Genomic DNA, 20,596 nt, shown 5'->3' with positions numbered 1-20,596 from the left:
CGGTCGGTAGACCCCGTCTGGCCGTCCGGTTGTTCGCTCCTGGTGCGCGATGTGCCACGCCGGGGATTCTGCACCGTCGTCGCTGCGCGTCCGGTTGCGCTGCGCTACGCTGCGCTGCGTTGCGTTGCGTTGCGTCGCGTCGCGTTGACACTCGTCGTGTGCACGCGCGTCTCCGTGATCGAGCGAGGAAACGGTATCTCTCTCCCTTTCTCTCCCTCTGTCTCTCCGTCTACCTCGTTCCCACCGCTGCCGCCGCTACTGCGCGATGGGCAGAAGTCGGTGCGCACCTCGCCGTAGTCGAGCCGAGCCGAGCTGAACCGAGCCGAAGCGAAGCGTATCGGCCTGTTGCTCCTTTCTGGCAACCCACTGACCGTCCCGAACAGGTCTTGCCTGGTAGTAGGAGTCGTGGGGGAGCATATCTACGGGGTGGGGATGCAGCGTTCCTTTGCTTTCGGTGAGCGTCACGGAACGTGGAATGTCGCCCTTACGATTTCCACCTGTTCGGCAACTCACCGAGATACAGGATCTATCGCGACTGTTAGCGGGAGATTTGGAATGGAACGATAAGTCGCGGAATCATGTCGATATTTCGTTCGATTCGTCCGACGCGAGGAGCTCTCCTCGCGGAGTTCGAAATTTCCTGTTCGACAATATCGGCTGAATGACCCTTTATGATCCGACCCATTACTTTTGTTAGTTCCGAAGTTTCCGCTACGAGTCTGCACCATCGCTACGGAGGAAGTAGTATGACTCAACAGCAAGTCGGACGGGTTTTATCTTTCAGTAGAACTACTCAATAAGTATTACTATTTGTTGGGGCCAAATTTTAGCTGTCAATAATAAACAGTTGGCTGATTGTCAATGTGCGCCGGATAATTTGCAATAATAATGCGAAGCAACTGAGTTCCTGTTAAAGTCCAAATCAATGGATTTGTTTTAGATATTTGTTGAATTTTTGGATGTTTTAAGAAGTGCAAACTTGTGCTAAGGTTATAGAGCTGTAAGGATTCATGTTTGCACGTTATTTTCACTGTGTATATTTTGTTGTTAAAAATGATATGACGTCAAGGACCAAGCATCTTCTCATGTCAGTCGCATAAAAATACGAGTATAGTTATGAGAGAGAAACACACTTGAGATGCAAGATGGAAATGGACCAGAATGTTGCACAAACCCTGTTGACTCAAGGTGCTACGCTAGTTTTGCTGGATGTGCCAGTGGGTACTGATATCGGTATCGATATAATATCATGGAACACAGAAGGGAATTTTAAGGGCATCAAAATGATTCCACCTGGAATTCATTATGTACATTATAGGTAACTTATGCCTCAACAACTTTAACTTTTACAGTCAAGCATAAGCTTGCAAACAGATTTTTTTGCATACATGAATATTTGATTCATACATATGATCCAATGTTACTTCTGTTTTCAAGTGCTGTAAATGAATTTGGTGAGATGGCACCTAGAGTCGGTTTCCTCCATGACTTTAAAAAGTGTGAGTTCTTAGTAAAGAAATGGGACAGCAAGGAAGAAGACGTCAGTTCAGAATGTAAAAAGATACAATTGTTATTTATGGCTCACACTATTCTATGTACAAAACTTTACATGAGATTTTCAAACGACAGCTGTACCCGAGGAGACAGTTCAGAGACTGAAAGATAACTTGAAGGAGTTGGACAGATATCTAGGACCGTATCCATATGGAATTTGGAAACAATGGTCGGAATTAACGAGCAAAATTAACGTATCTCTCATAGAGAGATGTTCACCATTATGCGGGTAAGCAAAAACACGAATTCTGTTAACGCAAACAATGAAGCATTCCCAAAACGTTCCTTCTAGCTATGTACGATCTGCGTTGGAATTGGAGCATTGTAGCGACGCTTCAAGACCGCGTGGTGGAGAGTCTGAGACCAAAAGACAAAGAAGATCTGGCAACCTCACAGCAGAGGACAAGGAGAAGGAGCTGTTACCGGATCTAAAACCAAAGCCTGGCACGGAACTCAGACTCACCGAGATACCGGATAAACGTTATCCTGACAACGCGACACCTAGCGAGATCACGCGGCATTCCCTCGACTCCAGTTACATACTGAGTGCTATTCTGAGAAAATTACGAGAGTGAGTTTTGGAAATATCACTTATCATTAATTATGACGGCAACGTGATACTCCTTCGAGTAACTTCGAATTTTCGTACCAGCTGATATCGCATTAACTGATTCTGTCTTCTATTTTTCTAATGCGTCATATATATATACGATATTTCATATTCAATACCAAATATATATATATATATATATATAATATGTATCATACATACCATATTATATATGGTATATCATGATATTTAAGTATCTTGAAAATAAGGAACTTGATATATTCGGGTACTTTTTGATACTCGAGTAGTTGAACACTGGAATATTGACATCGCTATGCAGGAAACATGATAATGAGAAATCACCGGCGTACTTTTTAGGCCTGTCGAAATCATCGGCGAGATGCAGTTAACGTTCATCTGTTTCCTGGCCGGTCAGAGTTTGGACGCGTTTGAACAGTGGAAGAAACTCGTGTCGCTGATCTGCGACGCGGACCATGCGATCCCTCAGTATCGCTCCGTCTACATGGAATTCCTACAGGCTTTGGAAGTGGAGTTGTCACATGTACCAGAGGAGATACTGTGCGACATCGTGGCGAGCAACAATTTCGTGTATCAAAAATTATGCAAATTGTTCGGTAACATCGAGTCGAATGCCGAAGTGGATGGCCGGCTGAAGTCCTACGCGAAGCGCTTGCAAAAACGATTGACTGCCAAATTTCTGTGGGACTTTTCGAACTTGCTCGAGGACGCGGACGATGAGGCACCCGTGGTCGTGACTCTGGCGTGAGCGCGAGCAAACGCTAGATACGTGTGCGAATATATCTTTGTATTTTCTTTTTACTCTATCATACTTGTAACATCGATGTAATTTATAAATAATCGTAAACAAATGGTATGAAAACTCGTTATGCGTCTATACATGTAGACAAAGTTTTATCATCATTAGATTATACTAATGTGTAGTAAACTTTGTTAATATAATAAATATAAAGCACTAAAATGTCTTTCCTGTTATTTCCCTTGAATAAAAAAACATGATGCAATTCATTACTTTAGTGTGGATGCGATTATTTTTGGACTTATCAACAATTACCGAAGGAAGAGACATATAGGCTGCGCTCCGATATTCACTGCCAGTACTGAAAATATATAGTTTATGTGTCACATATATTATATAGATTTTCAGTGCGCAGCCATAATATGTTAGATTCATAATATATATAATAAAACGTACTTTTTATGTAAAAACAGTCAAAAAAGAAATTTGTGTTTCCGCCCGGGATCGAACCGGGGACCTTCCGCGTGTTAGGCGGATGTGATAACCACTACACCACGGAAACATTTGACGTGAGAGTCTCTTGTAGAGTATATTCAGTGATGAATATATTCTAAAAAGCATTAAAAAGTTACCTAATGTCCGAAATAACGAAGATATAATTTTATCATTAGCATTAAATTGGAAAAAATAAAAACTTCAAAATGTCTTCAAATTAAAAATGTTCGCTTTTCTTCTTAAAAAATAAAAATTCCGCTTTTGGAGAAAAATGGACAATTATCTTAACATCGCTGTGAAATCGCGATGATAATGACATCTCTTGGGCGAAATTCGCGGGAGAGCGGGAGATCGAGATTACTCCGTGGCTTGAAGCTTACAGTTGGCCAACACACATGTGTACGGCTTCCTTACCAGTTTAAACAGCGTTTGTTTTTCTTTAATAGAAATTTGATGACAGAGAGTCTTTCTCCTCCCTCTATTTTTTTATTTTTCCCTCTTGTTGCAACTGTGTTCTGTCGGGAAAACGTCAATTCCGCAAAAATTCAATATTCGACTAAGAAGAATTTATGTACGTGTCACAAAGAGATTCAGAGAACGCAACTTTGTTCATTGTACCTGATGTTTATAGTTGACACGATTATCCGTGAATTTGTTGAATAAACATAATGGAACGCTCAAAAAGGCTGATGATCGATGAGGGAGAGCCGAACGTTCTCGAGCCACTTCTGACAAGAGTCGATCAGCAAGAGCTTATACGCATTGACAAAAACGAGGTAAAACAAGCAGATAATCGAAAGATCATTTTATATCGTTTACATAATTATCAATTATATGTATGAATTCGTACATGTTTCTAAGATGTAACTTTGTCTCGTAATAGTTTAAAATTGGTCGCGCGAGGGACAATGATGAAATCATATTGGACATCACAGTATCCAGGAGACATTGTATATTCAGATGTGAAGGTCAAAGCGAATGGACTGTGAAGAACTTAGGTTCCTCATCAACAATTGTTAATGGCATCATCATCCAGTCAAGAGTGGCACAAGAAGTCCATTCTGGTGATATAATACAATTTGGTTCTAATGCAACATATAAGTATGTGTTCAGTCTTGCTGAAAGAGGACACTGTGTTAAGAGACAACGTTTGGACGAGAAAGTCCTTGACACTATGCTTATCAAACAAAGGACCTTTGCTGAAAACCAAGAGTGTCAGAAAAAGGAACTCAAAGACAAGCTTGAGATAAAACATAAAGAGCAAATAGAATTGAGACAACAGCTTGAAGAGCTATTGTCACAACAAGCAGCTGCCAAAGATGACAAAGAAAATCTAATCAAACAGATCACAACATTGGAAAGCAAAATAGAGGCTGGTAATGCACAAGAGCAACACTTACATAGCATATATTCTCAATTATTGGAGAAACTGGAAAATGAAAGGAAGCAGTTTGAGACAAGGATAAATGAAGAAAAACAAAAATGGCAAGAGGCATTGGAGATGAGTAAGCAAGAGAAAGAAATGGTGGAGATAAAGATGAAGGAGCAAATGGAAAGTTGGAGAGAGCAACAACAAACAGAATGGAAAAAGATGATGGAGAGCAAGGTAAATGAAGAGAAAACAATTCAGGCTCAATTGTTGAACGAGAAGAATATACTAGAAGAAAAACTAAAAGAGACAGAAAAAGCGTTAAAGGAACAAGAGGCAAAAGCTGAAACCTCACAAGCAATGTTGAATGGTATGTCTCGGCAACTTTATCATGTACAATACAAACACATTTGTATGTTGAATGTCAAACTGAAAATCTTTCTCAGAGTCTTGAACATTTTTTTTAAATTATCTTCTATTGTATAACTTAATTAATAATATTTTTAAAAATTAATATTACTGTCTGTAGGTATAAATATATAAGTTATTTACAATTATATATGTATTAAATAAATATGTAATCATTTGCAGCAAGAGTAAACTGTACTCATTGAATGCTATTGTGAAAGGCATGTATTTTACAAACTACTGACTTCCTTGAATTTATCGTTTTAGCAAGCATGATATCTGAATCCACTGCCAGTTCGTCAGACTGTATATTCGTGGAACTCGTAGATGTGAATCAATCTACAGGATTTCATGTATTAGACACAATTGATTTAACCGGATTCAATCAGAACATAGAGACAAATACCAAAGATGATGTTCTCGAGAAAGTGAGTGATATTATGGACGAACAATTGACATGCAGCATATGCTCAGAATTGTTCGTGAAAGCAACGACCTTGAATTGCACACACACGTTCTGTCATCATTGCATAAACATGTGGTGCAGGAAGCGGAAGGAATGTCCAGTCTGCAGAAAATCGGTGATATCGATGAATCGATCGTTGGTGTTAGATAATTTTATTGAGAGTATGATTGAAAACCTGCCAACTGAACTGCAGAATAAGAGAAAGGAGATTTTACAAGAAAGAAAAAGTGAGCATATACTTTTTAAATTTAGTGTTGATGAAATAAAGCAGTATCGTTTTATCCTTGATTCTATTTAACGAATGACATTGAACAATGTTGTGATCTGTTTGATTAGATTCTCTTTGCCATCTTTAGTAGCTACTTGTGATAATAATTCCTCAAATTATTGTCTTAATTCTATCTGCTCTTTATGTTTTATCTCAAGCTTGTCTTTAATTAATGGGGCAAATTTTTTATATCAATCTAATATCGATCGATTTATAATCTTTGATACTTTATTGTTATATTTCAGTTATTGAGAGGAAGAAACGTCTTTGAAGCATGAATCGCTTGACGAGACAGAGATAAAGAAGAGAGAAAATAACAATATTAAGGGTTAGTTGTAAGAATATATATAAGTTATTACTGTCTGATTCACCTGCAAACTGTACATTTAGTATTTATACGTTTAAATACGATACATTTCATGTATTTATACGTTTTAGAATTTCATTTTATTTTTGTAAGGAACCTCCGAAATGTTTTTTTTTTGTCGTTTTATTGTTTGTATTTGTTATTGCGTAACATTGGAACATTGTGCACAAAGTTGTATATTTCTTTTTTTTTTTATAAAGCCTATTGATTTCTATGACTGTACATTTTTTCATTCAATGTGTACAAAATCAATATCGCTGAGTAAAATAAAATTGCAAGTATTCATATATGCACATAATATGCAACATTATCTATCAATTCCATTTGTCTGTAAATGCGATATCGCTCTCGCGATTAAAAGCAATGAAGGATTTTATTCCTCGAATGAAATCTATCAACGACTCAGCTGGGTATTATTCGAGTAATTTTTCACGCAAGAATATTTCAAATAAAGCTTCATTCGTTTATTCACGTCAATTATTAATCAATGTTTGTATTGTTCATTGTTCGTTATTTGTATTAGTCATTCAGATAACATAACATGATTTATATCGTTATTTCAGTTGACGATAAAGCAAAATAGTTATTGACAAAATTCTCGAGAAAAGTATTGCGCTAAAGAAGTTCCGAATGTTCGCGAAACGTCAGAAATAAATTCAAAATGGGTGCTGCACACACGCATTTTGATGTAAAAATATCGTTATATATTATAGATTCTCTTCCAATATTATTAATGAGCTTTGATTTTAAATATGTAATAACAAATATTTTATTATTTCTCACACAGAATACATCGTCAAGAATATCAATGCATTACATAATTTTTATGTATTACCTATATATGTATTTTTTTAATATACTGCTTAATAATTTCTTATAAAATTAAACTGTTTAATTATACAATTATCTATTCCATGGAAAATTTTTCTATGTGAATAACAAATATTAAATTTGATTAATTCGAGCGATTGAAAGCTTAGACAGAATTGCATGATAGAAATGCATAAATAATACAAGTAATCACCCGAATAAAATTTTGCTCGCAAATATATTTCACGAACTTTCGATTGGGTAAAAAGATTACTTTACGATGACAAATGAAAAGTTTAATTTCTTGTTTCGCACTTCTGGTTCGCGGCCTTGCCCAACTCTGTTCGACATTACATGGGTCTGCCCATACCGCGCCCCATCGGCGGCGCATCCTGAGTGCTCTTTGGGTTCTTGATAGTTTCGTCGACGGATAGTATGAGACACGCGGCCTCGGTCGCGGCGGTCAGCGCGTTGATCTTCACTACCGCGGGCTCCCAGACGCAGTCTTGCATGTTGTCCGCAATGTCCTCTGAGTTAATGTCTACGCCGTACCAATGCATGCCCATGTGATGTTTTTGACGTAGCTTATTCAGAATATTTGTCGCGTCGAAGCCGGCGTTGTCACAGAGTTGCCTATAAACACAATAGTTTCTCATTAATAGACGAATTATAGTTGTACTAGTAGTTACAGTCAACGAATCTTTATGTATAAATTTATGAAAAAAAAAAGAACTTTTAGATATTATTGCTACTAAAATTATATTATCACAAATATCACTACTAAATGTAAAAAATTGCTTTGATCTACTTAAAATTGCTTTTCTTCAACTTTTAAAAATTAGTTTATAAAAATTTTACATATTTATTTTATAAATCTTTTTAATTTATAAAACTTATAAATTTGTAGATTTCACGGTAAGAGACTTACGATCATTCTCTTGAACATACCTCGGTATAACTTCGAGAGCTCTCGCAATCGCCCCGATCAGAAGCTGCTCTTTACCGGCGATGGTGCGAGAATAATCGCGCAGGGTCTTGGAGAGCTCCATTTCGATCGCGCCACCGCCACCAACCACTGCATCATTCTTTACCATGCGTCTGACGACCATGATTGCGTCATGGAGAGATCTTTCAGTTTCTTCGAGGAATTGCTCAGCGCCACCGCGCAAAATGAACGTACATGTTTTCGCTCGTGAGCATTCGCAGAAGATATTGAATCTGAAAAGTATATTCACGACTGGTTAAATATGACATGCAATATCAACAATTAAAATAATCTTCCGGAAATCAAATTCTTGGACTCTGGTCACGTCCGAAATGATTTTTAGAATCACTAGTGCTATTTCTAACTGAAAAATGTTTATCAGTTTGAAAACAATTACCTCTCGCCACCAATCTGCTTCTCCTCGAAGGTCTGGCATTGACCGAGATCGGATTCCTTGATGTCATGCACCGTTGACAAGATCGCGCCGCCGCACGCTTTCATCGTCCTCTTGAGGTCTTCGTCGGGGACTCTGCCGGCGCAGAACATGTCTCTATCCGCAAAATATTGCGTCGCGACATCGCCAATCGGCAACTTCGATAGTACAACTTTTGCGCTGCTCTTATGAATTTGATCGAGTTTGTTGTAAAGTATCTGCCACTCGGCGTCGACGATCCGCTGATATTCTGCCACGTTATCTACGCGCACCTCTGCGTTGTCCCTCTCAGCCTTCAGTTCCAACTCTATGTTCAGCAGCGCGATCTTGCACGACTGATACTTCTTCGGCTGCATTTCGAATCCGGCGTAAGAGAAGGTCTTTTTGAAGGCAACTCCTTGGATTAGTTCCGAATCTTCCAATGCACCACCGGAGACCTGAAAGATATTGTTGTTTATATATATTAGAAACACATTGAAACTTCAACACTGAAATCTGGTTTAAAACCTAATTAAAAATCATATGTGATCACCTTCTTAATGCCGATCATGTTGAGCGGAAGCAAGTCATCCAACATCAAGACAGCTTTAACGACCAGTTCGCTGAAGTGTTTCTTCTGCTGGTGTATCAGTTTCGAGCTCATCGATGTAGCTGCGCATTCTTCCAGGAGATTTATATGCTTACTGAGATCGCTTTTGTCTATTTTTACACTCAGCTCGTTTATCTTGTCCACAGCTAATCGCAATGCACGACGAAGTGCTTTGATTATTATGCGTGGATGCACACCTTCTTCTATGAATGGTTTCATTTGCTTCAAAAATTCTCCTGCCAACAAAACAACGCTGGTCGTACCATCTCCTACCTATTGAACAATGATACAAGTTAGATTTCTGCATGATATATAAATATACTTTCAGTTTAATTACTCTCTCTAAACAAATGAATATATTTCTTACTTCTACATCCTGTGATTTTGCAATATCCACCAAGATCTTTGCAGCTGGATGAATAATATCCAGCAGTTTTAAGATGGTAGCACCATCATTGGAGATGGTACTCTTCCCATTCTGATCCACTATAAGCTTATCCATGCCGCGAGGACCCAAAGTGGTCCTAACAGCATCCACAACAATCTGGCATGCATTTATATTGGATATCAACTGTTGCTTTCCTTGAGAGGCATCCGTACCTTCTTTCAGTAGGATAATTTGAGGTTGCTATATGAAATTAATAGTAAAAAGTTATAAAGAATAAATATTAAATTTTATCATAAAGAATGAATTTTTATAATAAATTTTAAAATAGAGGACAAATATTAAAAGAAAGAAGAATATTAAATTTTACATTATAAGTACACACATGTCAGAGAATTTCTGAGAGAATGTTTCCTCATATTTTTATATTTCACAAGCTTGAAATGTATACTATTTACATAAATGTTTGAACAATTACAAAATCAAAGTAAAATTATAACGATAAAATTTCTTTCATTTGAGATTATTTTTAACACAACTGTTCTTTGAAAATTATGTTAAAAATAATCTCCAAGGAAACAGATTTTATCGTTATAATTTTACTTTGATTGTATCGTTAAAATCGATTATATTGCTAACACGCCATGTGCATACGTGTGTGCGTGTGCGTGAGTTTGGTAGTGGCGAAATGACTCCTTATAAGGTTACATCAGATCAGTGAAACTGACAAATCATGCAAAATGCAACTAAATTGGACTTTTCTGTAACGAACATTCTTCATCGTAAAAATGTAATGTAGAATAAAATCAGATTGCAAATGAAGTAAAATGTATAAATCATTGTCCTCGATCTCCTCTATCGACATAAAAAACGTCTTCTGTGAAATGTAGCTGTGTAAGTGAATGATGCATCGATAATTATCCATTGGACTTATATCGTTTCATGGGCTAAAACTCACCATTTTGTGGCTTTTTTTCTTGTCAAAAATTACTTCTCGGTGCTTTCAAGTAAATTATTTCTTTCACACTTCGACCACGCCGATAAAATTGACCAAGAGTACGAAACCAACAAGAGATGAACAACCTCCGCTTAGATTTCCAGTATATATATAGTTAGTAGTGACCTCTTGCGGAGAATCGCAAAATATGTAGCATTAAGGGTCTTCAGAAATCTCTTGTGGAGACATACAAAATAAGCAAAAAATGTTCCGTCTTTTTATCAAAATACAGAAAAATTCACCTTATAATTATTTGTAATCAAGATAATTGTATACAAAAGACGGAAAACGTCTTTGTTTATTTCACATGTCTCCAGGAAAGGTCTCTGTAAATCTACCTAGACTCTTAATGAAAAATAAATTTGAATGATAACGAATTCATATATCGCGTTTGATGTTGGTCATCATTGTAACGATCACAATAAAGTAAAGAAACGAAAGGGAAAAGAAAACTTCCATTGTAAATGTTGTTATAATTGTTTTATTCAAATATACTAAATTTTCTTTTATATTTATATAAAAAAGATTAACATATGATTAAAATATACAAGAAAGCTAATTATTTAAAATAATATACTATCATTGTAAAAAATATTTTCAGTTTTCATTTATTCTTTTTCATTCATTTTTCATTGTAACATTAAACATCTTCATTAGACTTTATTAGACATCTTCAGGATGCTTCAGTGTAAGGTATTCTGCTTATACTGCTTATACTGCACCTATTATATTATTCGTATTTTTGACACAATTTCATTCAGATGAAATTGGGCTAATAATATCCACATCCGAATAATCTGTCATTATTTAAAAACAATTTTTTAACACTTTATGTAAATGCAGATTCAATACAAAGTAAAAATTTCATATGATTCTACAATGAAGTAAAGTTTGTTAATCGATTATTCCAGAAAAATGTATTGCAAAATCGTACTGAATAGATTAGTACATACGATGTACTTAAATTTTCTTGCAACAGGCTTCATGTTTCTGGATTCTATTTGGCATGAAGGATCTATTGCATTTTTTGCAAGGAACCAGTTGTGCCACATGTTGCTCCCAATCAACTTTGTCTTCCACATCTTCATGATTTCCTAAATATAACAATAACACCTAGAAAATTGTTTCCTTTTAATATTAAAAAAGAATAACATACTTTTGATATTAAATGATGCAACTAATATTTGAGGTGATCTAGACAACTTTGATTGTTGTGTATTCTTATCAATGTGATTTTTATCTTCAAGTTTTATAGTGTTCTTTGTTGGAGGTGTACGTGATAATTGATGTCTCGGTTTCATTGGATTAAACTGGTCCTAATACGGAAAAAAAAGAAATCATTAAATATATTATAGCTCCATGAACAAATGCTAAGCTGAAAAAGAAACATCTTTATCTTTGTGAACTTATTTCTTACTATCTTGTCATTTGCAATTTTGTCACTTGCTAAAATGTTTTTTGTTGTCATAACATCTTTATTCTGTGTTAACTCCTCTGGCTTCTTTGGAGTATTCATACCATTCAAAAAAATATTCTCTTTATCTTTCTGATCTATTTCTTGTCTTTGATCTTCTAATTTCTGCAAAATATGATAAAAATTTCTTAGAAATGTTCTAAATAATAAGGAAATATTCAAAACAATAAATGTTACCTGATTTTGACAAACTTCACTGTTGCATTCACATGATGCCGTGCATTTATTATTTTTCTTGACGCAACTGCATCTTTTTGATGCACAATTACCTTTACATCCGCAAGTAGTTACTTTAATATTAACAGATTTTGTAGAGATTGATACATGTTGTTTGAGAACATCATTTTCAAGTTGTAGAAGTTTAACTTGTTCTTGCAACTTGGTGACCTCAGTGTACATATCAAAATTCATGGTCTGGGTAGATACGTTTTTTATTCTATGAAAAAAATTAAGTTACTGGTAAATATTAAACAAAGATAAATATTTAAAAAGAAAACTATGTTGATTATATATATTGATATATTTTTTTAAATAAAATATATTGATATATGTAATTTTTGAAATAAAATATATCAATATATATTAGCTATATATATTGATATATTAATATATTTTTATTTTGCTCACAAACAATAAAGTATAATTTTTTCTGAATATCCAAATTTCTATTTTCTGGATTATCAAATCTCTTTCTCTCTCTCTCTTATCTATAAATACTATACATCATTATCATATATCAATTATATTATATATCGATAAAATTATTTTGCTCTTTGTTTGCAGCAGAATAAAGTAATTTTCTAATTATGAAATTATTTTTCCTTTACCTGGATGTGTTTGTTGACTTTTTGGTTTCTGCATTTTTCGGTTTTACTCTCTTCATTTTTATATGCCTAGTATACTAACAATGTTTTGTGATGTATTAATTATAAATATGCTTATCCACAATTACAATTGAAAATGTTTCTTAAAGAAAATAAACGCAAAACGTGATAAACACTAGAGCAAAATAAGAGTGATCACACAACCATCCGGAAAACGTTTTCGTATGTCGCACGTACATAACTGACCTCACAACTGACAGTTGACATATAAAATCAAGGTTGTGCGCATGCGTACGACATTCGACATGTCTCCCGACTGTTGTGTGATCAACCTTAGCAACGGATTTAAATAGTTGATCCAACGGTTATAGAGTTGGACGATGGTAAGGTAAAAATAACATTTTTTTCATCAAATCTATCAAACTAAAACTCGCAATCATGAATGCGTTGAAAGAAAATTGTAGTGTTGCGAATCTGCTCTAAATATACATTCCATGTAGAGATAGACGTTGTTGAAGAAAATAATTGGTTTCCAAAATATCGATTAGAAAGTGTATCAACTTTTCATCATCGATGAAATTTAAATATCATTAATTCTCATTCAATTAAATCGATTCAATCGATTAATGTGAGTTTTTTTAGTAATAAACTTTATCTATTAAAGATAAAGGTCTCCTTAAACTTCCTTAAAACTTCACATTGTATCTTTATTCTCATATATAATCCTTTTTACTAACATTATTTGGTACTTTTGTACGGTCGCGGACATAATAACAAGTGTCCGTTTTTTGCAACTTTCGGAACGCATCCCAACTCGAGAAGAATGAGAGTCACTGCTCCGCCTGCGGAGCACGCCTGCGCAGTGATTCACAATGAAAGGCGAGAAATTAAATATACGTGGTGGGACTTATTATAATAATACAGACTCAGATGAAATGAATACTCCAGCATTAAATGGAAATGTGGGAACATAGAACAGACAAGAATCATCCGATGTAAGTCTTATACTCCGGGGGACATCCGAAAAAGGTAGAGATAAATAAACATGTTTATGTTTTTAAAACAATACGAACTTAATTAAGAGAATTAAGCTGCATTACGATAGTTACGATTCTGTTATACATTTATATGTGATTTATTGTTTCAACAACAGCCATCTTCATTTCCATTTAATGCCGGAGTATTCATTTCATCTGAGTCTGTATTATTATAATATATCCCACCGCGTATATTTCATTTCTCGCCTTTCGTTGTGAGTCACTGCGCAAGCGTGCTCCGCAGGCGGAGCAGTGGCTCTCATTCTTCTCGAGTCGGGATGCATTCCGAAAGTTGCAAGAAAACGGGCATTTATTATTATGTCCGTGACCGGACATTATGTCCGTGACCGTGCTTTAAACTCCGTTTAAAGCAAGTTGTGGAACTGGGCCTAAGGAACACTGTGTTAAGCCACACGGTGCTTGTTTTCGTGCTGGATTGCTTGCTGGATGAAAATACTACGTTCTGATCGGTATATTTCCATCCATCTTCGAAAATGTACCAATCACAATGCAATATTTTCATCCAGCAAGCAATCCAGTACGAAAACAAGCACCGTGTGCCGCTGGCTTTACACTGGCCATCTTCCAGCAAGAAACGCTGTGTTACACAAAAATATTTTATTGGCTATGCATTATCTAAAAAGATGTTGTAGATAATATATAGCCAGTAAAACATTAATAAGTAACACAGTGTTCCTTAATTGGAAAACGCCTACACTAGTGTTTTACTGGCTACATATTATGAGCCTTCTACAATAAGCTATTAGTCATAAGTTGTAACCAAATTGACTAAGGCCGGTATTCATAGTCGGATCTAAAGCCAGTGGCACACGGTGCTTGTTTTCGTGCTGGATTGCTTGCTGGATGTAAATACTGCGTTCTGATTGGTATATTTTCGAAGATGGATGGAAATGCACCAATCAGAATGCAATATTTTCATCCAGCAAGCAATCCAGCACGAAAACAAGCACCGTGTGCCGCTGGCTTTATATTTAAGACCGTCTAAAATTCATCTTCAGATGCTGTACAAATTATTTCATTGGCTACGAAGTATCTGAAGATAAACTTAACGCGGTCTTAAATATAAAACCTGACTATGAATACCGGCCTAACCACAGTCGATTATTTAGTTTCCTTCATGTGATAAGCCCTAAACACAATGCCAGGCAACAGGCAATAAGAATAAAAATAGACCAATCACAATCGATTATTACAAGAATAATCTATTGTGATTGGTCTATTTTTATTCTTATTGCCTGTTGCCTGGCATTGTGTTTAGGGCTATAGAATACTCCTTCTTTTTTAAAATCACTAAAACGATTCTAGTAACATCAAGCAAAGATCTATTCATCTAGAGAATAACCAAGATGGAAAAACATTATAGGATAATCGATTTTGTAAGTTAAAAATAATCGATGTAGAAATAATCGACGTGATCTTCTATCCTTATTTTCATGATGAATAGCGGAAAAATGGCGTATGGACAAAGCTGAATGTAGTCCAGAGCCAGCAAAGAACTATTACTACTACTTACAATGAATACACAAAAAATCTACATAGCCCTCGTCGATGCGAGCTCTTATCATTATCATAAATATTCCAGATATTTTGTATTCCGTGTTTTCAGGACTAGTAGAGTCTAGATTCTTCGAGATTGTTAAAAACGCGAGGTGCTAGAGGTGAGCTTGTAGTATTTTCTATCCTATTCTTTATATTACAGAACATAGTAATTTTCAATAATATAATTTTCCGATCCCCCATTATTGTTTAATTATTATTTCTTTAATTATTATTCTTTAATTATTATTTTTATAATAAAATTTAGCTCGTAATCGTTTTTTTACATGCATATTTTATATACTTGTACAAAGATGATAAAATCCAATAGAAAATAAAAATGAAAACAAGAAACCTTTGTTGTAAACATCACAAATTATTTAATCTTAACTCTAATAGATTGACTCTTTTCTATGTGATGTTTTATATATTATATTCAAAACCTGATTTTTAAACTCCTCTAGAAAAACAAGACGCTATTTTGGGGATGTCAGCAGACAAGATAATTATCAATTGCTTTTATATAGTTTATAATTGAAAAATCAGATTATATAATCAACTCCATTGTTTATAAATTTCTTAATTTGGGTATTAAAATATAATTAGTCCTTTTCTAATTTAAGACATCTGTGTAAAGTTAATCACAATTTAACTTCTGAAAGATCAAATTAATAAAGTTGAGCAATGATACTTGCAAATAATTATACTTGCAAATAATTTTTTATGTATATTTTATATATGGATCATAATATATCTACATTAGATAGGTTTGATCCTTTAAGCTTTATTGAATGAGATTTAAGATTAATTGCACTGTTGCAGGTGGCAATGGGTATGTTGGAACTAAAACAAAGTTTAAGCGGGCACAGGGGTAGAGTATGGAATGTCTGCTGGCATCCTAAAGACGCTAATCTAGCATCTTGTGGCGAGGATAAAACAATCATAATATGGGGTCTAGAAGGACTCAAGTGGGTTACAAAAATGATTCTTACTGAAGGACACTCTAGGACCATTCGTGAACTTACCTGGTCTCCCTGTGGTAATTATATTGCATCTGCGAGTTTTGATGCAACTACTGCAGTGTGGGACAAAAAGTCCGGTCAATTTGAATGTAACGCGACATTAGAAGGTCACGAGAATGAGGTGAAGAGTGTTAGTTGGTCGGCCAGTGGTCAACTACTTGCTACATGTAGCAGAGACAAATCTGTATGGGTGTGGGAAATAAATGACGACGAGTATGAGTGTGCTGCAGTTATCAATGCTCATCTTCAAGATGTGAAGAAGGTATGTATTGTGAATTAATTTGTTAGACAAACATTTACATTGCGTGTCTATGACTCAAGTATATATTAATTAGATAGGCATAAGAAAAAAATTCGTCGTATGTCAAGTAAAATAGAATGCAAAATTATCTAAAATCGGAGAATTAATAATTCTCACCAGTAAAATGAATAACATTGATTTTTTTTAGACTTAGGAGAATTTAATAAAAGAATGATCAATTCGATCGATGAGAGGAAGCTAAATGAAAGAAACTGCGAAAAAATAAGAACAATTCGCTTCCACACTTTTAGGTGAGGTGGCACCCGCACGAAGAGATCTTGGCCTCTGCCAGTTACGACAACACCGCGCGGATGTTCAAGGAAGACGCAGCTGACAACGACTGGACGTGCATCGCAACTTTGTCGTCCCATACATCCACGGTGTGGAGCCTCGCGTGGGACAAGAGCGGCGAACGCATCGCTACGTGCAGCGACGACAAAACGGTCAAGATATGGCGAGAATATAAGCCGGGAAACGAGACTGGCGTCGCCACGCCGAACGACGAGCCAGTCTGGAAGTGTGTGTGCACGCTATCCGGCTATCATACAAGGACCATCTACGACATCGACTGGTGCAAAACCTCGGGTTTATTAGTAACTGCCTGCGGCGACGATATCATACGAGTGTTCAAGGAGGACGAAGACTGCGACCCGCATCAACCCAGTTTCGCGATGGTCTGTTCGGTGGAGAGCGCGCACTCACAGGATGTCAACTGCGTCCAGTGGAATCCAGCCGCACCCGGACAGCTCGCGTCGGCCGGCGACGATGGTCTAGTAAAAATATGGTTTTACAACGAATAAAGCGTACATACACGCATCTGCGAAACACGATACGCTTGTTATTTTTTTTCCACACTTCCATCGTGTCTCGATCCTTTTCCAGCGAAGCGTATATCCGTTTTCCATAAAACGTATTTCTCATACCCAGACACTTGTCAATGAAAAATCGACTTTGAATGTTGCGAAAGCAACCGAGCTTTCGTTTCCCATTTTACGCTCTGATTTCCGATTTAAATTAGATTCTTCCTGTATACTTTATTGTTTGACCCCCTTTTTCGTCTCCTTGAAGTATTATAAATTAATTCAGCAGTATATACACAAAATGGATCATCATATCTATCTATGGCCACGTCTTTGTTTTAGGGATAAATGTTGAGAAGTTTATACGTGGGCTTATTCTACAGCAGCTTCTCACGTGGATATATTAGACATCTCAAGGCGACACGTGCAATGACGAACACCGCGAGCGATAAGGCCGGCGTGTCCTTGAAGGAGATTGTAGACACATTACGAAAGTTCGCGGATACATCTCTCGCCGCATCCTGGGACAATGTCGGATTGTTGGTCGAACCGACGCAGCCGAAAGTCGTGTCTTGCATCTTACTAACGAACGATTTGACCGAGGACGTGATGGAGGAGGCTGTTCGACTTAAGACCGACCTGATCATCACGTATCACCCGCTGATATTCGCCCCATTAAAGTCCATCACGACACAGTCTTGGAAGGTACCATGAAACGCGTTGGGAAAATCATTTTTTACACGTTATTCGTAATCTCGTTGCTGTATTAAGTTATTGCTGCTACATTGTATCAAGAAGTAACGAATCGTTAGAATTCTGTAATTTTTTTTTTCACTAAGTTTTGAAGACTTTTTACAACTCCTAAACAAATCTTTAAAACTTTTTTGGCCGACCATTTCACGCAAAGTAACGATCCGTTACCGTTATAAAAAATATAATTACGTTACTATTGTCGTCACTAACGTTATTAGATTGTTGTCAAAGTGTGACTGGTAACATTAATAACATTGCGAGTAATATGCTACTTCTCAACGTTTTTCTAGCTATCTGATTTTCCTTTGCGCGATTGTCGCAGGAACGAATAGTGGCGAAGTGTCTGGAGAACAAAATCGCCGTGTATTCGCCGCACACCAGTTTCGATTCGATCCAAGGCGGCGTGAATGACTGGCTAATGGAAGTTTTCGGTAAGTTCGGAAAGTTTTCGTCGCGATGAGTCGGTCTAGATCAGTGATTTTCAACCTGTGTGCCGTGAGAGGATCTAAAGTGTGTCGCGAAAATTTTTAAGAATTTTAATTGTTATCTTTTTATTACAAATTATAATAAGTTGTTTTGTTTTACTTTTCGACCGTGATGGTGTATTTTGTGTTAATAAATCAATCAAAAAAGGTATATTCTTTTTTATACTCTTTTTGATCATCATAATTTAAGTGTGCCGTGATCCGTGAAATAAAAAAGGTTGAGAAATACTGGTTTAGATGGATAGCTAGCATCTGGTCAGCGCGTGTAAAGATTTTGCGTTTTAAGAGTTCGAGAGCAGCAGACCCATTGAACCGGACGCGAATAACGCGATGTGCGGCATGGGGAGACTGTGCACTTTGAAGACGCGGATATCCATCGAGCAGGCGGTGAATCTGGTGAAGCAACGCACGGGTCTGAAGTACGTGAGATTAGCGCGCGCACGCGACGTAGGTGAGCTTCCGCGACTGGAGAGTAATCAAACATGGGATTTAGAGTTGGAATTCATCGAACGATGATAAATCGACGAGTGCGCAGATATCAGATTGATGCGAAGGATTTGTCGGATAAAATTGCAAATGGAACTTCCCGCTTCCACGATACTAATACTATAGCAAAAAGTCCGGTTCGATTTTTAATGAGTGTGTCACGTATGTGTATAAATACAGGAAACAATGCGAATAATGTTCCATTGTTAACGACACATTACAGGCACGACGATCATTTGCTTGACAAATAATTGCTCTTCGTCGAATGCCATAAAGTCGAACATAGATTTGTAGTCGAAAGATCAAACCGAACTTTTTAACGGAAAATTCGAGCCGAACTTTTCCATTGACCCGGTAGTACTTACAATTGGAGTGAAGGAACGTCTTAAGGACTTGATATTTTTCTTCGCACCTGCAACGAGGTCTTCTTTTATATTTTTAACATCTAGATCGACAACTTTTTACTTTCTGCTAGTCAGAAATTAACCGAAAGAAAAACGAATCTTTCGCTGATCGATCTGATATCACGGTTCCTATTTTTACCAATCGTTTTTACATTGCAGACGGTTACGTGAAATCCGTCGCGCTCTGCGCCGGCTCAGGCGCATCGCTATTGAAAGGAATATCCGCCGACCTGTACCTCACCGGGGAGATGTTACACCACGACGTGTTGGACGCCGTGCATCGTGGCGCTCACGTCATATTAACGAACCACTCTGACTCGGAGCGCGGCTTCTTGAAGGTATTCGCGTCGATATTGGGCAGCAGTTTAGAGAGTTCTGTCAAAGTGTGCGTATCCGAGGCCGACCGGGATCCGTTGCAGACTGTGTGAAAAGACGCACACATACATCGACGAAGAATATATTTCGCCCAACACGCATGCCCGAAAGACGTCTCCAGGGCGTCTTTCAGACGTTCTTAATGTCCGTATCTACTAACGTCGATTAAACTTTAATGTGAGTTAAGTTTACGGACGAATAAAGTTTAAACGTGGTAACGTTAAAGTTTAATCGACGTTGATAGAAACGGGCGTAAGATCTTCAGATGTTTTAATGTTCTCTGGAACGCGCTGCGTTGTTCCACGCGGAATACGTTGTATGGACGAAATACAAGCTATGCTTCATATGAAAAGAATCTTTTATTATTAATATTATAAATTATTTCGTCTGCTATTTTGTCTGTCTCGACTAGATGGAGCGAACCGTGTATTATCAAGCACATTTACGAATAACGTATCGAGATCGTAGGATGCAACTGAAAGAAGAACCTGTATACTTCTTTACACGAACGTGCAGTGAATGTCGCGGGCGGCATGTCTTTCTCGCTCGACACCCACGATTGCTTCTTATACGTATACGTACATATTTAGAACGAGTCGTTCGTTCTCTGGTCCAAATAGGATT

At 36.8% G+C, this 20,596-nt stretch overlaps 5 protein-coding genes and 1 non-coding gene across 11 annotated transcripts; 3 read left to right on the top strand and 3 right to left on the bottom strand.

The window, feature by feature from the left end:
* Positions 1–955: 955 nt before the first annotated feature.
* LOC105188242 (protein AAR2 homolog) lies at positions 956–3,097 on the top strand. Its single transcript, XM_011149597.3, has 5 exons — positions 956–1,318; positions 1,438–1,553; positions 1,630–1,783; positions 1,847–2,125; positions 2,483–3,097. Exons 1-5 carry the CDS (start codon positions 1,146–1,148, stop codon positions 2,889–2,891), a joined length of 1,131 nt encoding a protein of 376 aa, XP_011147899.1. The 5' UTR covers positions 956–1,145; the 3' UTR covers positions 2,892–3,097.
* A 274-nt stretch (positions 3,098–3,371) lies between these two features.
* Positions 3,372–3,444, bottom strand: TRNAV-AAC (transfer RNA valine (anticodon AAC)). The gene has a single exon. It is a non-coding gene; the product is annotated as a tRNA-Val (tRNA).
* Positions 3,445–3,720: 276 nt separating this feature from the next.
* LOC105188244 (E3 ubiquitin-protein ligase RNF8) lies at positions 3,721–8,138 on the top strand. Of its 2 annotated transcripts, XR_003113048.1 has the most exons (5): positions 3,721–4,153; positions 4,261–5,116; positions 5,422–5,847; positions 6,134–6,216; positions 7,973–8,138. XR_003113048.1 is itself a non-coding variant. In XM_025299869.1 (4 exons), the coding sequence occupies exons 1-4, from the start codon at positions 4,046–4,048 to the stop codon at positions 6,157–6,159; spliced, it is 1,416 nt and encodes a 471-aa protein (XP_025155654.1). In that variant the 5' UTR covers positions 3,721–4,045; the 3' UTR covers positions 6,160–7,060. The 2 variants fall into 2 exon arrangements, 1 of the variants encoding a protein (XP_025155654.1); XM_025299869.1 differs by lacking the exon at positions 7,973–8,138 and having other exon boundaries at positions 6,134–7,060.
* Positions 7,155–10,558, bottom strand: LOC105188243 (chaperonin containing TCP1 subunit 7). The gene is made up of 6 exons (XM_011149598.3): positions 10,416–10,558; positions 9,440–9,700; positions 9,016–9,345; positions 8,448–8,920; positions 8,014–8,283; positions 7,155–7,698 (listed from the first exon to the last, which is right to left on the bottom strand). Exons 1-6 carry the CDS (start codon positions 10,416–10,418, stop codon positions 7,416–7,418), a joined length of 1,620 nt encoding a protein of 539 aa, XP_011147900.1. The 5' UTR covers positions 10,419–10,558; the 3' UTR covers positions 7,155–7,415.
* Positions 10,559–11,066: 508 nt separating this feature from the next.
* LOC105188245 (uncharacterized) lies at positions 11,067–13,008 on the bottom strand. 3 transcript variants are annotated; one of them, XM_011149602.3, is made up of 6 exons: positions 12,756–13,008; positions 12,106–12,364; positions 11,872–12,033; positions 11,611–11,770; positions 11,408–11,548; positions 11,067–11,251 (listed from the first exon to the last, which is right to left on the bottom strand). In XM_011149602.3, the coding sequence occupies exons 1-5, from the start codon at positions 12,809–12,811 to the stop codon at positions 11,415–11,417; spliced, it is 771 nt and encodes a 256-aa protein (XP_011147904.1). In that variant the 5' UTR covers positions 12,812–13,008; the 3' UTR covers positions 11,067–11,251; positions 11,408–11,414. The 3 variants fall into 3 exon arrangements, with proteins under 3 accessions (XP_011147904.1, XP_019699184.1, XP_011147903.1); XM_019843625.2 differs by lacking the exon at positions 11,067–11,251 and adding an exon at positions 11,269–11,328; XM_011149601.3 differs by lacking the exon at positions 11,067–11,251 and having other exon boundaries at positions 11,336–11,548.
* Positions 13,009–15,167: 2,159 nt separating this feature from the next.
* On the top strand, positions 15,168–20,324 carry Ciao1 (cytosolic iron-sulfur assembly component 1). 3 transcript variants are annotated; one of them, XM_011149605.3, is made up of 5 exons: positions 15,168–15,186; positions 17,812–18,174; positions 18,545–18,653; positions 18,994–19,158; positions 19,757–20,324. In XM_011149605.3, the coding sequence occupies exons 2-5, from the start codon at positions 17,818–17,820 to the stop codon at positions 20,023–20,025; spliced, it is 900 nt and encodes a 299-aa protein (XP_011147907.1). In that variant the 5' UTR covers positions 15,168–15,186; positions 17,812–17,817; the 3' UTR covers positions 20,026–20,324. The 3 variants fall into 3 exon arrangements, with proteins under 3 accessions (XP_011147907.1, XP_011147905.1, XP_011147906.1); XM_011149604.3 differs by lacking the exon at positions 15,168–15,186 and adding an exon at positions 15,275–15,468; XM_011149603.3 differs by lacking the exons at positions 15,168–15,186; positions 17,812–18,174; positions 18,545–18,653; positions 18,994–19,158; positions 19,757–20,324 and adding exons at positions 15,264–15,468; positions 16,169–16,630; positions 16,921–17,499.
* The last annotated feature ends 272 nt before the right edge of the window (positions 20,325–20,596 follow it).

This window comes from Harpegnathos saltator, unplaced genomic scaffold, assembly GCF_003227715.2.
Source record: "Harpegnathos saltator strain DR-91 unplaced genomic scaffold, Hsal_v8.6 scaffold295, whole genome shotgun sequence".
Lineage (NCBI taxonomy): Eukaryota > Metazoa > Arthropoda > Insecta > Hymenoptera > Formicidae > Harpegnathos > Harpegnathos saltator.
Note: the sequence above shows the minus strand (reverse complement) of the source record. Positions and strands in the feature narration are given on the sequence as shown.

Bases quoted from the DNA above. Each gene is read 5' to 3' on its own strand.
- LOC105188243 (XM_011149598.3), bottom strand. The intron at 8,921-9,015 runs GTGATCACATAT...AATATCTTTCAG, and splicing joins ACATGATCGGCATTAAGAAG to GTCTCCGGTGGTGCATTGGA. The intron at 8,284-8,447 runs GTAATTGTTTTC...TATACTTTTCAG, and splicing joins AAGCAGATTGGTGGCGAGAG to ATTCAATATCTTCTGCGAAT.
- Ciao1 (XM_011149603.3), top strand. From the start codon at position 16,175: ATGGGTATGTTGGAACTAAAACAAAGTTTAAGCGGGCACAGGGGTAGA. The intron at 16,631-16,920 runs GTATGTATTGTG...CCACACTTTTAG, and splicing joins ATCTTCAAGATGTGAAGAAG to GTGAGGTGGCACCCGCACGA.
- LOC105188244 (XM_025299869.1), top strand. From the start codon at position 4,046: ATGGAACGCTCAAAAAGGCTGATGATCGATGAGGGAGAGCCGAACGTT. The intron at 5,117-5,421 runs GTATGTCTCGGC...TTATCGTTTTAG, and splicing joins CTCACAAGCAATGTTGAATG to CAAGCATGATATCTGAATCC. The intron at 5,848-6,133 runs GTGAGCATATAC...GTTATATTTCAG, and splicing joins GATTTTACAAGAAAGAAAAA to TTATTGAGAGGAAGAAACGT.
- LOC105188245 (XM_011149602.3), bottom strand. From the start codon at position 12,811: ATGAAGAGAGTAAAACCGAAAAATGCAGAAACCAAAAAGTCAACAAAC. The intron at 12,365-12,755 runs GTAAAGGAAAAA...TTTTTTTCATAG, and splicing joins AAGTCAACAAACACATCCAG to AATAAAAAACGTATCTACCC. The intron at 12,034-12,105 runs GTAACATTTATT...CATATTTTGCAG, and splicing joins GTGAAGTTTGTCAAAATCAG to AAATTAGAAGATCAAAGACA.
- LOC105188242 (XM_011149597.3), top strand. From the start codon at position 1,146: ATGGAAATGGACCAGAATGTTGCACAAACCCTGTTGACTCAAGGTGCT. The intron at 1,319-1,437 runs GTAACTTATGCC...TCTGTTTTCAAG, and splicing joins ATTCATTATGTACATTATAG to TGCTGTAAATGAATTTGGTG. The intron at 2,126-2,482 runs GTGAGTTTTGGA...CGTACTTTTTAG, and splicing joins ATTCTGAGAAAATTACGAGA to GCCTGTCGAAATCATCGGCG.